This window comes from Euprymna scolopes, chromosome 22, assembly GCF_053919585.1.
Source record: "Euprymna scolopes isolate OS-2025 chromosome 22, ASM5391958v1, whole genome shotgun sequence".
Taxonomy (NCBI): Eukaryota; Metazoa; Mollusca; class Cephalopoda; order Sepiida; family Sepiolidae; genus Euprymna; species Euprymna scolopes.
The window spans coordinates 79,774,917-79,791,548 of record NC_136503.1 but is presented as its reverse complement, the minus strand read 5'-3'; the positions used below and the strand labels follow the sequence as shown (position 1 = coordinate 79,791,548).

Sequence of the window (16,632 nt, the reverse complement as noted above, 5' to 3'; positions counted from 1 at the left end):
TTTTTCTTTTCATCCGGGCAACACCGGGCACCCCTGCTAGTTAATATATATTGGTAAATTATCTTTGACCTCATGAATAATGTTGATATGAGGTCATTTTTAAGGGTAGCACTTGTGGGGTAGGGGAATTGCAGAAATAATTAAATAGATTTAAAATTTTCTGAATAAGTAATCACGATGATGCACTGATTTTTGTTAGATCACTGAAGTTAAGCAACACTGAGCCTGGTCAGTACCAAATGGGTGACCCTTTGGGCATACCAGGTGCTCTATGTAGAAGTATGCACACAATTCCCTGCAAGAACTGCAAAAATCTAACCTTGTCATTTCCCCTGACTGACTACAAGCGACTGGGGACCGCTTGTGATATTATATTCCCATGATACTTCCTCCTTGAAGTCATTGTCCTATTTTAGTCTGAAATAACTTTTTTATTTTAACAGTTATATGCATGAAATTATAGTATCATAAAACAAAGGCAATAAACTTTATTTTTTTATAAGTAAGCTTGAGAAACTTGTATTGTTAAATGCAAAAAATGACATCCTGCAACTACCTTCCATTTTCTGCTTCACAAATTTTAGCTCTTTTGATTACCTCTGCCATAACCTTTTTCCAAAGTTTCTGGCCTTATTTTTCTTATTTCTCTAGTGATGTTTTCCTTTAGCTCTATTAGAAAGAGATTGGGACTTGTTGACAAAAACCTTTTCTTTTAGCTATCCCCACAAGAAAAAGTCGGGGTTAGTGAAATCAGGAGAACGAGTTGGCCAATTGAATTATTTAGCCTTGATTTTGATAGTAAAATTGTACAATTTTTGTACGTTGGACGATACTGAATTTTTCCATAATTTATTTTCAGGATCTGAAAAATAAAAAAAATATTAAGAAATTAAAAAATACTTAGAAATAAAAGAGTTATTTAAAATTAAAATGGATCAGTGACTGTTGCTCACCCTGTAGAAGAGTTTAAAAAAAAAAAAGCGTACAATCCTTCTAACCGTTTCTAAAGAATAGATCACTCACTGTTTTCCAGTTTGGATTCCAAGCGAAAACAAGCGAGTTGATCTTTAAGTGTGAGTTGGACTTTTTTTGTTTTACAAAGGAATTACCGCTTAGCAAGGACCAAGAGCCACTTGAGGATAAGGGTTAATGAGTGTCAGGTGGCTGGTAAGACAACACTGTGATGATTATTAATAGTGGAAATTGGGAGAACATGATTATTTAAGAGGGTAGCTCAATAAGAACTTGTTTACATTGGACTTGAATGGGATGAAGTAAGGATGTGGTTTGAAGGTGAATGGTGTACTTACTATATTGTTTTTATTTGAAGAGGCCAAAATCAAAATAAAATAAAGCAGAGAATAAACATCTTTGATCTTAAATTGAAAATCAAGAAAGTGTGGCGTTTTACAATAAATAACCCAGAAGTAGTTGATATTCTGTAAAACAAACATTTCCCTCCCTCTCCCCCCTCTCTCTCTCTCTCTTTAATTTTGTGAGAAATTTTTTGCTTATGCTTTTATTATTATTATTACTTTTTTTTTTTTTTTCAGAACAAATGATGTTCCAGTATTTCGTAAAAATTGTACCAACAACATACGTAAAAATCGATGGCAGTGTAAGTATCATCATCATCAATTCAATGCTGGCATGTGTTAGACAACTTCTAATCAAATCTATCCTCCTTTCTCTCTTAAATCCATCCTTATCACTTCCTTCCATATTTTCCTTGGCCTTCCTCATGTCAGCTGACCCTGCTACCTCAACTGTTCTACATCTACTAACCAAATAATTCTCATCCATCTGTTTTCAAGGTCAGTGTTAACAAATTCTTGAGTCATTCTCAGAAGTAATCAAATTCTGCCCAGATCGATCCAACTTTTATATTTCTCCTTTGTCTATTAGTCAGGTGCAGAGACGCTATCAGAGTAACACTTAAAAAAAAAAAAAAAAGTACTTAGCTTTGTTTCCTGGCTAGGACAATGAACACCACCCTACCAACTCTTTCTGAGCAACTTGAGGACACTTGCTTGGCATTTATTTTCACACAACTAGTCTGGATCACCATTGATCTGACAGGTTGAGAGTGCAGCGTGTCTGGCTGCCATTTCTGATTGATAGTACAGGAACCCTAACTCTTTAGTAGCACTAAGAGTAGCGGTTCTGTCAACAGTTGTACAATATCAGAATAACTGTATTTCCATATTGTACATGGAAAGGGACTTTGGATTTATCCCAGTGAGTCCACAATTCCATAAATAAAGACTCAGGGTTATAGTCAGCTAATGTATTTCCAAACTTCCGGCGTCGCTGCTACGGGAAGCGGTGATAAAACAAATCAGTTCCTTCACTTTTTTTTTTCTCACGCCTATATCTCCCTTGTGCATATATTCTTTTCACTGTCTTTAGGTTTTGGTTTTGATCTCAGCTTGAGAATTTTTTGTTTTTTGTTTTTTATACTTACAAGAAGTGAACTGCTTAAAAAAAGCATAATACTCACATGCACATGTCTCAATTTCTTTATGAATTAAAATATAATATTTATGCATATTTTACAATCGGGCAATGCTGGGCTGTCTGCTAGTTTCAAATAAAAGAAAACCTTTTATCTTTTAATTTCGTTATTAAAAGGTAAGGAAAAAAAAATCTGTATTTTTTATGTCTGAGCGGTGAACGTTCATTTGCGTGTGTAGAAACTTGACTACAGTCCGATAGGTTGATTCCACTTTAACAAAAAAATCTAAAATCTACTGAACAAAACTTTAGGCTAGTTTTTGATACCTACTATTTTATTAAATAAAAATAAAAAAATAAAATTATTTGTTATTGAAGTCTAACAGTTTTGTTTTGTTTTTTGAATAACCAGCCACCTGAAAAATTGAACAAAAAAAGAAAAAAAAAAGAGGTGAAAAATCTTTTTTCTTGTCCTTTGTGAGACATTTTAGTCTTTACTTATTCATTCCCAAATCAAAAAGTGTTTAGAAATTGTCTCCAAATTCATGTGAATGGAATTTAGTTTTCAAATTTGTGGAAATTATCAAAGTATGATGTAACATAGTGAATAGATACGATTTGAATTTGTCTGAGATTCAAGTAAAAAGTTTTTTTTTTATTAAAAAAAAAGTACTTATTTAAGAAATTTTTTTAAATCAAAATAATAGAAAAGAGTGTTTTATTTCAATCAAAAATACAAGTAATTGAAGAGTATTCTCAATAAAATAGTCTAACAAGAAAAAATTTTTACGAAAAAGCTATTGGGTTTTATTTTGATAAAAATATTTGATTAAATATTTTTAGATATGAAACTGACTGTTGAGAAAAAGGTATTTTGTTTTGATTAAAAAATATTATTAATTGAAGGATGTTTTATTTTGAGGGGAAAAAATCTATTAAGGTATTTTTAAAGTAATAAAATACCAATAAGTAAAAGGTGTTTATCATTTTGTGAAATTATTCATTTTTTTTTTTTTTTTTTTAAGATTTAATGATTAAGAGACCAGACGAGTTCAAAAATTTGAAAAAAAAGTATTGCAGTTTTATTTTAATAAATAGAAATGTTTATTAAAATCAGTTTTGCACTTGTCTGGTCTTTTAACCGTTAAATCTTAAATTCTTCATTTTGAGTGCTTTTCAAACAGTGGATTTCCTATTATTATTAACCCATGCATTCGACCAAGCATTAACACTGTTATCAGACATTTAAACATCATTCAACCTCAACTTCAAACTTCTGAAGATGTGCTCCACCATGGTGCATAAGAGAAGGAAGAAGAAAAAAAAATTGCATTTCCTGAAGAAGAATATTTTATTATTTGAAAGTTTGGAAAAAAAAAAAAAAAAATTCAGTTTTATTTTAATAAATAGAAATGCTTATTGAAATCAATTTTTGATCTTAAACTATATCCAGTGGTGAGGCCCCAGCTTGCGGGCTTTGGGGAGTGTGGAGCCACCCTTTAATTGCTGTTGCTCCCAGGTCCACTCTGAGTACCTGTAAAAGTCCCAACTATGGGTTAAATAGAAATCGACTTGAAAACAACAAATATATTCTATTAAAAAATTTTTCTTCAAAATCTTTGGATTCCGCATTAAATAACCTGAAAAGGGTTGATATTCCGTAAAACAAAAAAAAACAAAAAAAAAATCAATTTTGAACTCGTCTGGTCTTTTAACCATTAAATCTTAAATTCTTAATATAGAGTGCTTTTCAAACAGTGAATTTCTTGTTATATATATATTTTCATTTTTTTTATTTAATACAAAATTAAATATGAAAATAGAAAAGATTAAATGCAAGAATTTTATTGCGATGAAGCCTTTAAAAAAATTTAAATGGATGTTTATAACATAACCATATAATTGAGCTATTTAAAAAACAAGTAAGACCTTTTTTTTTTAATTTTTTTTTTTTAAGATTGCCATAATAATTAATTCTGTTTTTGTGTAAATTTTTTGCTTTAGGTGCTGCATACGAATCAGTTTTCGGTGACAAAACATTCGAAAGTTGTGTCTTCAGGAATGGGCGATGCAGGTTTACCTGGTGTCTTTATAATGTACGAACTCTCGCCAATGATGGTGAAATATACCGAAAAACAAAGGTATCTCTTCTTTTGGGCTTCTGCCTTTATGAAAATCATTCGTTATGCTGATGCATTATTTGTGAAGCTATGGCTAAAATCTGTACTACTTGGATTCTTCAGACTATGCAATGGTTGATGTCACCCCCAACCTTCTTCAAGTGTATCAGTTTGAGACTCAGGGAATCTTTTTGCTCAGTTTGAGACTCTTTTTGCCGAACTCAGGAAATACTATTGTAAATTAATTAGAACTTCTACCCAGTCATGGCTGTTGAAACAAGAGCTTGTTATCCCCATAGATTAAATAAAGGATTCTGTTCAAAATTCCATGCAGATTCCTGAGTTTGACAGAAAAATTCCCAAGTTTGACAAGATACACCTGAAGAAGGTTAAAGGTTACATTGACCAAAACATTCAAGATGAGAACGATAGTCTGAAGGATCCAAATAGTCCATTCTCATCTAAAGAATTTAGGAATTGTGACTGAAACTCTACTGGACAGAAAAACGTCAGGAAGATTGTCTACTACAGAATTAGATTCTTTGTCTAATGGAGGCATATTTAGTTTGGAGAAAATAAATTGATTCTTGTCCACAATTCCCTCTATATTAAAAAATAAAAATCTATATGATGTATATACCCGTGACTGAATGAAAATGTTATATTCTAAAATCATGTAAATCAAGCTATTTTATTTTTTAAATAAGAAAATCAAATTTTGTAAGTAACCAAAAAAGGGCTATCTCATGTTGCCATCTTAAAGAAACAAGGGCTATCTCATGTTGCCATCTTATAGAAACAAGGGCTATCTCATGTTGCCATCTTATAGAAACAAGGGCTATCTCATGTTGCCATCTAAAAGAAACAAGGGCTATCTCATGTTGCCATCTTATAGAAACAAGGGCTATCTCATGTTGCCATCTTATAGAAACAAGGGCTATCTCATGTTGCCATCTTATAGAAACAAGGGCTATCTCATGTTGCCATCTTATAGAAACAAGGGCTATCTCATGTTGCCATCTTAAAGAAACAAGGGCTATCTCATGTTGCCATCTTATAGAAACAAGGGCTATCTCATGTTGCCATCTTATAGAAACAAGGGCTATCTCATGTTGCCATCTTATAGAAACAAGGGCTATCTCATGTTGCCATCTTATAGAAACAAGGGCTATCTCATGTTGCCATCTTATAGAAACAAGGGTTATCTCATGTCGCCATCTTAAAGAAACAAGGGCTATCTCATGTCGCCATCTTAAAGAAACAAGGGCTATCTCATGTCGCCATCTTAAAGAAACAAGGGCTATCTCATGTTGCCATCTTAAAGAAACAAGGGCTATCTCATGTCCCCATCTTAAAGAAACAATTGTTAAATCTTACAAAATCAGCTTTGTAATACCTATGATTTCCCATTAATTTCTTTAAATAATTTAAAAATGATTTTCTTTATCAAAATAAAACTACTTGATCAATTTATGTGATTTTTGGAATATAATCTCTCCGTTCTGTCACATGCACATATATCAGAAATTTATTTTGTTTTTGAATTTTTGAATTCTAGACAACCACCAATAAATCAGATTAAGAATGACACTAATCTAAATTGTTTTTTTTTTTTAATTAGTTTTTATTTTTATTCACTCCATACTAATGATGCTATGATTTCGATACTTTTTCCAATTCCGATACAATTATCAATTTTGATTCTGATACTTTTAAAACCTTTAAATATTTAATTATAGTTGTTGTTTTTACTTTTTATGTCTGAATTAGCGTAAAATCTCATGTAATATGCATATAGTTTTACAAAAGTAAAAAAATATATCTCTCTTTTAATTTTACTGGCATAAATTTTTAAAAAATTATCAAGTTAGCGAGTTAGCAATGGAAAATTAAGTAAAAAGAAGAAAAGCAATTAAAAGAATTGTTTTTGGCATTGGAAAATATGTGCAAATTTTTTCTGATTCCAATACTGATTTTGATAATCAAAAAATTCTGATTTTTCAGATTGTTGATTCCAGTTCTAATTAATCATTTCATCGCTACACCAAACCAGCTATATTGACACTGATTCATAAGGGGTTACTATGGTAATGACCAGATTTATAGGGGGACAACAACCTCAATTGGGAGTTGGGCAGCAAGATGTCTGTTTACATTGGATTTAAATTTCTGAATGTTTGTATGATTGAAGAAATGGGGAGCAGGAAGAAAATTCCAAAGGCAAGCAGTTTGATGAAGGAGCTATTAAAGTAGAAAAGCTTCCAGTATTTGGGGACCTTTACAATGAAGGGGTGGGATTTTGCTGCTAGTTTGAGTCAAGGATATTTTCTTGGTGGGGGGGGATACAAAAGCAGTAAGTTTATTTAAATACATTCCATAGAAGGACTTGTAAGATAAGCACACGGATACAACATTGTAGTGATGCGAGCGAGGCTGGAGTTTGGCAGGCAGTTTTAAAAATTAATTGAACAAATTCTTAGTTTGTCATGTGTTTCATTTTACTTCAAAATTCTCAGAAATCAAGGGGCTTCTTCCTAACACTTGATCTCTACATGAAATATAGAGATCAAGATATTCAAACATTCCATTAAAGTTCTCTTTTACCTCCCAAACACTAAGTTAGTAAAGAAGTTGAGAAGATAATTTTCCTCTCCTCAATTGAGCATTTAAGTATGTTGTATCTTTCTTGTGATTTCTTGGTCTTACTGGATTCCAGGACAGGAATTCATCTAGTTTGGTGGAGCCTCCACGCTCCGTGCTGTCACTTGGGGTAACAATTTGGAGAAGATGTACTATTCCTTATAAAAAGCCCACATAGGTTAGCCCATAGCGAGTTGATCTTATTTGGGCCGTGAAAACTATGTAATGGTAAATATTTAATCAAGTAAATATGTGATTTTGAATGTTTACTTGTAGTGAAAAGTATCCTTGAGCCAGGTTGTCCTGACAAACCCCTTAGACACTCGAGGATAGTGTCTAGTAGGCATTCAAATAACGCCAGAAATGAATCGTTACATTCAATGCTTCGAAGACAAAGCTCCTTTTCTTTAATAATTTTTAATAAGAAATTTTTCCTACTACCAATTGCCACGGCTGATAGCACTTTCCGAAAGTTCAACGTCCAAATTCATTGGTCCAACATTCATAGGCAATTCAAATAAATACATAAAATATATTGCAATGAAAATGGGTTCTCTCTACTAGGCTAGAAAACTTCCTGCACCTGCCAATATCTTATATCTCTACAAAGCTAGCATTCAAATGTGCATGTAGTATTATTGCCACATTTTGTTTTTTTTACAAGAAATCAGTACTTATCAAGGCCCAAAGACTACTCGAGGATAAGGGTTAATGAATGTAAGGTAGTATTGTACTAATCATTAATGGTGTAGGTTGGGGAGAATTTGAATTATTTAGGGGGAACGGCTCAAAGCTAATGTCTTAACTATTAGTTTCCCTCCTGGACAGAGTGCTTACCTTATAGGTCCCGCATTGTCGACCAAGTTCCAGTCCCTGTCATCATCATCTTTGTGCTTGTTTTACTTGCTGCAATTATGTACCCCCCCCCTTCAATGTAAAAACTCTCGACCAACTCAACAAGCAGCAAAATAATACCCATTCACTTTAGAGGTCCTCAGTTGCCAGAAAATTTTCCACTCTAATAGCTTCTTTTTTGGGACCACTTGCCTTTGGAATCACATGATCACAATCATCTTCATAAATGCTGGATGAATATTATCATTATATAAAGAACAGTTGTGTGTCTATGCGTAGATAAAAGTTACAAACTGCAGAAGACACACTCAAAAAGCTGTTATATTCTTTTTAAGCATTGACTCTAGTAAATATTTTTGTTCTTTTGCAGTATTGATTCTTTTGGAGGTTACCGGCAACAAAATTAATTGAATTAGGAGTGGGGGGGGGTCGACATTTAGTAATTTATTTTAAAATATGAGAATTTGTTTTTAAAACCAAATTTGATGCTAAAAGATTTATGTATTTTTCAATAAATCAAAAACAATACGAGTCAAATATTTTGGCCAACACAGCATTTTCCAATGAGGCATAGACATTGTTATTATTTTTCTTTCTTTTTTTTTTTTTTGTTTTTTCATTATTGTAAAGTTATAATGATGAATACTGGTGATAGCCGATCTTTTTTGGTGTCAAATAGAAACAGTTATTAATGCTGAGATGTTGTGTAGGAAGCATGACGGTTACATGTGTAAGGTTAAAAGATCCAATATTTCTACATTGAAAAGCTTTGTAGAATTAAAAGTATAGGAAATCATTTCAAAAATTAAATTGGATACTAAAAGACTTTTTGGCACTTCTACACGATTGGGATGAAATTTTGTAGCTGATAAATGGAGTTTTCAGATAAGAAAACAATGGTTTCTACTGATTTTTTTTTTTTTTGTCAATTCTAATAAATTACAATGTTAACTTCCAAATTATGCAGTCGAAATTACCTAAATATTAATATTATTAAAAAAAACAACAACTTTGATTGTGTTACCAGGTGAAAAAGTTTGACCATCTTGTTTAAATTGAAGCAGAAAATTACCTCTCCTGTGTCGTACGATCATTTTCATTAAATTCTATTTTAATTTTCTTTAATAAATAATTTTCTACCTTTATAGATTTTCATAATTTTTGGATATAATCCTCTTAAAAATACAAGGAATACTATGTACCATTGTTTTCATGTGAAATTTAGTATTACGATTTCTGAAATTTCGTCCCAATTGTGTAGAAGCACCGACTTTTTTTTTTTTAATAAATGAACAACATTATAAATCAAATATTTTGTCAAACTCCTGCCCTCTTCATCAAATTATAGATGTTATTTTTTTATTTTCACTTTTTTTCTTCATTGTTGAACTAAAATGATGAATGCTGATAAAAGCTAGTCTCTCCTAGTGTTTTTCAGTCTAGAAATATTAGATCTTATTTAATTTGTTTTTAATTAAATTTCCAAAATTTCCTTTTTTTTTTTTTTTTTTTTTTTTTTTTACTCAAAAAACTATTTTGTTATCAATGCTTCTAGGTAATTTGTAATATTCCACATTTTGCACTGTAAGAGGCAAACATTTAAATGTCTTTTTAAAATTTTTTTCAGATCTTTCATGCACTTTCTTACAGGTGTTTGTGCAATTATTGGTGGAATCTTTACAGGTATTTTATATAATTTTTTACATTTATATAATTTTTTACATTTGTATAATTTTTTACATTTGTATAATTTTTTACATTTATATAATTTTTTACATTTATATAATTTTTTACATTTGTATAATTTTTTACATTTGTATAATTTTTTACATTTGTATAATTTTTTACATTTATATGATTTTTTACATTTGTATAATTTTTTACATTTATATAATTTTTTACATTTGCATAATTTTTTACATTTATATGATTTTTTACATTTGTATGATTTTTTTTTACAAATCAGCATTTCTCAAAAATAAACTTGTGCAGAGTTTCCATTTAAAAACTAATTTGAAGAAATTATCAACGTCTTATGAATAAATCTGTGATAAAATAAAAAAAAACATATAATGATAATATGAAACAAATTTTATACAAGAGGTTAATGTAGTTTGCTTGACGCATTGTTTAATGTGTATATAAAGGAAATTTAAGTTATATATTAAATAATAGTTATTCATTGATACCTACTAGTGTTGGAACGATTAATCGGTGCTGGGAGTTGGAAAAATTGGAACTTTTTGGGGTATCGGAATCGGAAAAATTTGTGCCTATTTTCCGATTCCACAAACGATTCCTTTAATTATATTTTTATTTGATTGTTTTTTAAAAAAAATCTTTGTCTGCGGTTTTACGTTTGAGGAAATATATGCACATTTAACGTGTTTTTTATGCTAATTAGGACAAAATATTTAAATATTTATAAAGAATTGGGATCTGTAATTGCATCAGAATCAGGAATTTGGTACAGAATCGATAATTGTATCAGAATCGGGGGAAAATATTGGAATCGTCCCATCACTAAAATCTACAGACAGTTTCATGTTTACGCAATCATTGATGTAGGAGGTGACAATTCCTGCTGGTTTGGACATTCGAACCCAACCACGAAGCCACTTTTGATTCCAATTGCTAAGCCTTTACCTTCAAGCTACCAAACAATTGTCACAGGAATGAAGGGAATAATAAATGCACAATTCGGGCGCAGACATTAGATAATCGAGAGTGTTTAAACAAGCATAAACAATGAACGTTGCATAAACGCTAATTGATTGCCTCTTAGTTTATACTTCCCAGACAATGCCCATCCTTAAGTATTCTTAAAGGAGCTTGATAATTATAATTAAACTAGCCAGAATACCCGGCGTTGCCCGGGTGTTTGAAGATGTGTGTTGAGCAAAAAAAAAATGTGGTAGTATGCAAACAGGTTCGAACCTGTACCGCGAAGGAGGAAAAGAACGTTAAAAAAATGTGATGCATTTGCCATTGCATCCATTACCAAACCAGAAGTGGTGAAAGTTTAAATTAAGGCTAGTCAATCGAAAAACCGACAATTTCATCAACGTCATCTTAGCTCAGCTGCTTAAAGCGCGGCCTCATTATCTAAAGGTTTTGAGTTCAAATCGTGGTGTGAGATGTCTTCTTTTTTTTTTTTTTTTCGATTTTTGAAATTTTAATATTGAAACAGGGTTATTCAAGCCATTTTTTGAAAATATCGGCAAAAAAAAGCGACTCCTCTCTGTCAAAAAGTGCCCAGTTCAGGGTGAAGGAATTAATGTTTTTAGACATTTTTTTGATATTTGTCGTCCGAAGGGTCAAGCTTCCAAATGATACTAGTCTCGTGAAAATCTGTCGCCTCTGTCGAAATCTTTAGGCAGACATATTTACATACATACATTAAAACAAACAGGTGAGATTTATTTTATAGATAACTAGCGGCATTGCCCCGGGTGTTTCGAGGTGTGTGTGCTCAGGCAGGGGGGGGGAGGGGGAGTGTTAATCAAAACATAAGAATAAGCGAAGTAAATATTTAAAAATTTTTTAAAAATCGAAAAAAAAAACACAAAAAACTAACATAAGGCAAACGAACGATGTTAAATGTAAAAATCGGAAAAACAAAAAAAGAAAACGTGAAAAAGAAACAGAAAAATGAACGTTAAAACTTCTTTAAAAAATCTGGAAAATAAAAACAAAAAAAACATATGAAAAATGGCTTGAATAACCCTGTTTCAATATTAAAATTTCAAAAATCGAAAAAAAAAAAAAAGAAGACATCTCACACCACGATTTGAACTCAAAACCTTTAGATAATGAGGCCGCGCTTTAAGCAGCTGAGCTAAGATGACGTTGATGAAATTGTCGGTTTTTCAAATATTTAAAGTAAATCATGTTCCCACGTCGTATGACGCATGCGTAGAAGCGAACTTGTCATGAGAGGATAGTTTTTGTTGACCCCTCCCTGTAGAAAACTGATGATTTTAGGGTGAAGAAATTAATGTTTTTGGCCAATTTTTCGATATTTGTCGGACAAAGGTTAAAAGTTTAAAATGATACCAATCTCGTGAAAATCCGTGACCCGTGTCGAAAGTTTTTGCGAGACATACAAACACACACACATACATACATACATACAAAAAAACATTTTCACTTTTATATATATAGATAATTCATATATTGTATCAATAAAGGTGACAATGGATAGCTTATTCCACCATTATATATCTTGATTTGCTTCAGTTTGTGTTGATCCATTAAACCTTTTGCCTGCTCTAAACTTAAATTTCTTTTATAAATTTCATATAGCTCAGAATGATTTGTTTAGGAATCCGTTTCCAATTGCATGATAATATGGTTGACTATAATCAAGGGTGACTTGAAGACTCCCTTTGCATTAGCTGCTATATCAAAAGGTCGTATACAAAGACAAGGATACCACTTTCACTCCACTTACCCTTGATCCTCCCCTTATAATGCTAAGTGTTTAGCAAAGAGACATCAAGCATCATTTTTTATGTCTTTCATATAATCCACCTGTTCTCCCAGCTCATTAGTGAACACTCTTACCATTATCACAGTCTTACCATTATCACAGTCTTACCATTATCGCAGTCTGGTTTGGCTGATGAAAAGAAAGCCTTTGAGTCGCGCTTGACTATAATCAGCCATTTAATTTTTGCTGGATAAAAAGCTGGATATTTAAATCCAAAATTATATATTTCTAGGGAAATTCAAAGTTAGCAAGACTAACCATTTGATCCAATACAGTAATCATTGATAATGTGATAGGAATGGGCGTGCTTCCTAACTGGAGATTCTATGAATTTTAGCTGATTTCTAGATTACCCCGAGCCCATTTTTAAATGTCCGGTAAATGTGAAGTTTCCTGACCTGATAATTTGGTGTTTGTCTAGAACTCCCCCTTCCCAATAAAAAAATAAAAATAAAGAAAAATCTGTATGATGTATACGAGTGCATACCTGTGATGGAAAGAAAATATCATACTCCAAAATTGATAAAGTAGTTTTGTTTTTGAATAAGAAAATCAAATTTTATTGCTAAACTCGACAATCTCACATGACACCATCTTGAAAATATTCTGATAAAAAAATGGGAGATAAGTCCAAATCAAAATTTTAGAAAGTCCTTCTTAATATGCAAAGTGTGTGTGTGTGGGGGGGGGGTCATTGGAAAAACACAGATTCACTTAAAAATAAAACTACTTGATCAATTTACGTGACTTTTGGTGTACAATAGTTCTTTCTGTCATAGATACATACATCATACAGATTTTTCTTTTTTTTTTTGTTCTCTAAGCACCAATATTTTTATTGGAAAAACGTCATATTGTCATATTGGTATGAAAATCGATTTAATATTATGTATGAAATATAAAAAATCACATTTTTTATTTGTAATTGTACCACTATATTTGCAATATGGCAGACTGTATTCTTGGCAGTAGTCAATAAAAATGAGTTATATAAAAATAATGAGTGATATAAAAGTAATTTCTTTAAAACAAAATATTTATGAAAATATTTGTTTCACAACTTAATTCTCATAGTTTCACAACACATTAAAAAAAATATATAATAATGAAAACATTTTAAAGTCTTAAACGTTTCTTTGTTTCTTTACATTTCGATATCCCAGAATGCAATTTCAATAATGCATAGAAATTTGAGTATCTGCTACATTGTTGATATTTATTAAAAGGGGCGGGGGAGACAATTGTGTTTTAAAAACACAATTGGTTTGTTGTGAAATAAATATTCTGAATTTTTGAAATGAGAATTGATAATTTGTATTACTTTAGATTATTCTAATGGTTATAGTCAGCTAGCATCTCCCTTAATTTTCTGTGTGTCGCTATCGGAACTGGTGAAGAGGCAAAACAGTACCTTCGCTTTATTTGCACTAATTGTGCTATTTTTATCTGTATAATTTTGTTATATCTATTGTATACTTTTCAATAATGTCCTTTTTTTATATTTTATTTTAATAAATCGCTTCAAAATACAAATACTGAATAATAAAAAAAAAAAAAACAAAGATACTGTTTTGCCTCGTGACTGGTTCCGGTAGGGCTACGCAGAAAAAGGAAGACGCTAGCTGACTATAACCATTCTAACTACTGTTCTCATCTTGAGTGATATTTTCACAATGTTTCGATCAACCTCCGACCTTCCTCAAACTTACAACTTAATTTTACCAAGTACTTCATCGTTACAACATGAGTCCTTGCAGACAGTACTAAGTAAAATTCAGTTGTAACACTCGCCTGAAGGTAAGTGCAAACAATACTCCGAATCCAATTGCAAATTACTTAGGACTTCTATTCAGTCATGGTTGCAGATGAAATAATGGATTCCATTCAAAATTCTCCGCAGATTCCCAAGTTTGGCAGAAAGATGCCTGAGGTCAACAAGATGCACCTGAAGAAGGTTGGAGGTTATATCCGTCGAAATGTTGTGAAAGTAAGACTCAAAATTAGAACAGTAGTTTGAAGAATTCAAATAATACAAGTATTTTAATTTTTGTAAATAAATTATTTTTATATAACTCTCTAAAAACTCTACTTCTTTTCGTTTGACCTATTTTCCATTCCCATTTTTTATTGTCTACCATCCAGATTCATCTATGTTAGCTAAATTAGTAATTTAAAAAGTTTGATTTTTACCCCCAGTTCAGGCATAATACTAAATTTAATTTTGTTTAATAAAGTGAAAATTGTTTGACAATTTGCCATATTTTTAGTCAACTAATAAAAAAAACAAGATTATAATTTTCAACAAATTATTCATTTCATCTGAATCTATAAAAAATACATTAAAAAAAAATTGTTGTCAAATTGTGCTCAAGTTTCTTTCTTTTTTTTTTTTTTCTTTTAAAATTTCAGTAGCCGGTTTAATCGATTCCATGATATACCATTCATCGAAAGCAATCCAGAAAATAGAACTTGGAAAGGCGTCATGACATTTGGTTCAATAAAAAAACAATTCTATAGAAAACTTCTTTTTTTTTAAATATTTTTGTAAATCTATACTATATTCCTTTTTGCCTGTCTCTTTCATTTTTTTTTTTTTCAGAAACTACTGGGCTAATTTGATTGAAATGTTGTATTGACTTTCTTTATATTAAGATGCAGCGAACTGAGTATTATGGTATCTGTTTGATGCATAATTAGGGATTAGTATTATTGCAAAAATAAGCATGAATTTAATCATATTCAATCATCAATTTAGCTTAAAACACTCATTCTGAGTCAACGGGTTATAACTTTTGCCTGTTTTTAATGGGCTAAAAAAGTGGTCTTGTACTAGTGTGTGTGTGCATGTGTGTGTGTGTATATATATATATTTGATGAGAATAATGGAAATAGTATTCCAACAAAATAGAGAAATAAAAACGAACAAACCGAGTTATATTTTCATTAACGTTTCATTGAGCCAGTGGGTGAGATAAAACAACCCAGAATTTCCACCGGGAAATATGATCAATGATTGGAAGAATGCAGTCTCGTTATATACAAAATTTGTATTGCATTGAATAGTGAAAAGGGATCGATGAAAATACCAGTCAAGGAAAAAAAAGACGATTGAGGAAGTTGACAGACCTGTACGAGAGTACTTTTTATTTTATATTTGTTCTCATTTATTATTATTTATCTATTTTTTTATAATTATTCATTTGTTTTATATATGTAATTATTTATTTAATTTTATTTAATCATTTATATTTTATAATATACATAGGGGGGAGCGGCTTTGCCCGGTCGTAAAATACGTTTAAATATGATATTTTAATTTGTCCAGATTTCTATATATAGAGTCGTGATTCCTGACAACCTGAAATATATGAGAATAGATTACCCCACAAAGAAAAAAATTACTTTAAATTTTATTATATACAAGTCTACAGGAAGAGTTAGGCTCTGAAAAGGTGCATATTCTCTCCTGACTACCAGACATTATCTGGAGATCAGAATGAAATACGCCACACATTAAAACATTTGATAAACTTGATTATAACATGCCTGCAAGGTAAGCTGTTCCTTCCAATCAACATCTTCTGTTGGTCGCTCGTTTCTTTTTGAGTTTCTGCTACTCTTCCGGTAGCAAATATTATTCTTGTATATACTGGCAGGGTGACTCAACATTGCCTGGAATTCAATGATAATCAACAAATGTTTCACACTCCCATATTTTTATTGTCACCAGAATTGGTGAAATCACCCTTTTTTTCTTTCAATCAAATCGATTACTCTAGTTGGGGACCCATCACGGTGCAGCAGGAAGAAGTTCACATACCTCTTGCACTCTAGCACAATACATTGTGGTCTATATTGCACTGTAGAAAGCCTACTGTTGATTTTATTAAATTATTTTTTTTATATATAATGGATTGCATTAAAGTTTAACATGCAAAAATCAAGTATCATACTTCAATATTGATACTTATCAAAGACATTCTGATACAAACCCTATCTAAGAACACTGCTTGGCACATAAAGTACCTTTGTGTAAAATTTCATAATTGACCCAGCCATTTTAGAGTCCAT

At 31.2% G+C, this 16,632-nt stretch overlaps 1 protein-coding gene across 4 annotated transcripts in view; it reads left to right on the top strand.

The window, feature by feature from the left end:
* The window catches only part of LOC145243489 (endoplasmic reticulum-Golgi intermediate compartment protein 3-like), a 113,479-nt gene extending 98,397 nt beyond the window's left edge, over positions 1-15,082 (top strand). For all 4 annotated transcript variants that reach the window (XM_080106434.1, XM_080106433.1, XM_080106432.1 and 1 more), the window contains 4 exons: positions 1,554-1,618; positions 4,459-4,595; positions 9,697-9,752; positions 14,971-15,082. In XM_080106434.1, the coding sequence (XP_079962560.1) occupies positions 1,554-1,618; positions 4,459-4,595; positions 9,697-9,752; positions 14,971-15,047 (335 nt within the window). In that variant the 3' untranslated portion in view covers positions 15,048-15,082. The remainder of the gene's footprint in view (positions 1-1,553; positions 1,619-4,458; positions 4,596-9,696; positions 9,753-14,970) is intronic.
* The last annotated feature ends 1,550 nt before the right edge of the window (positions 15,083-16,632 follow it).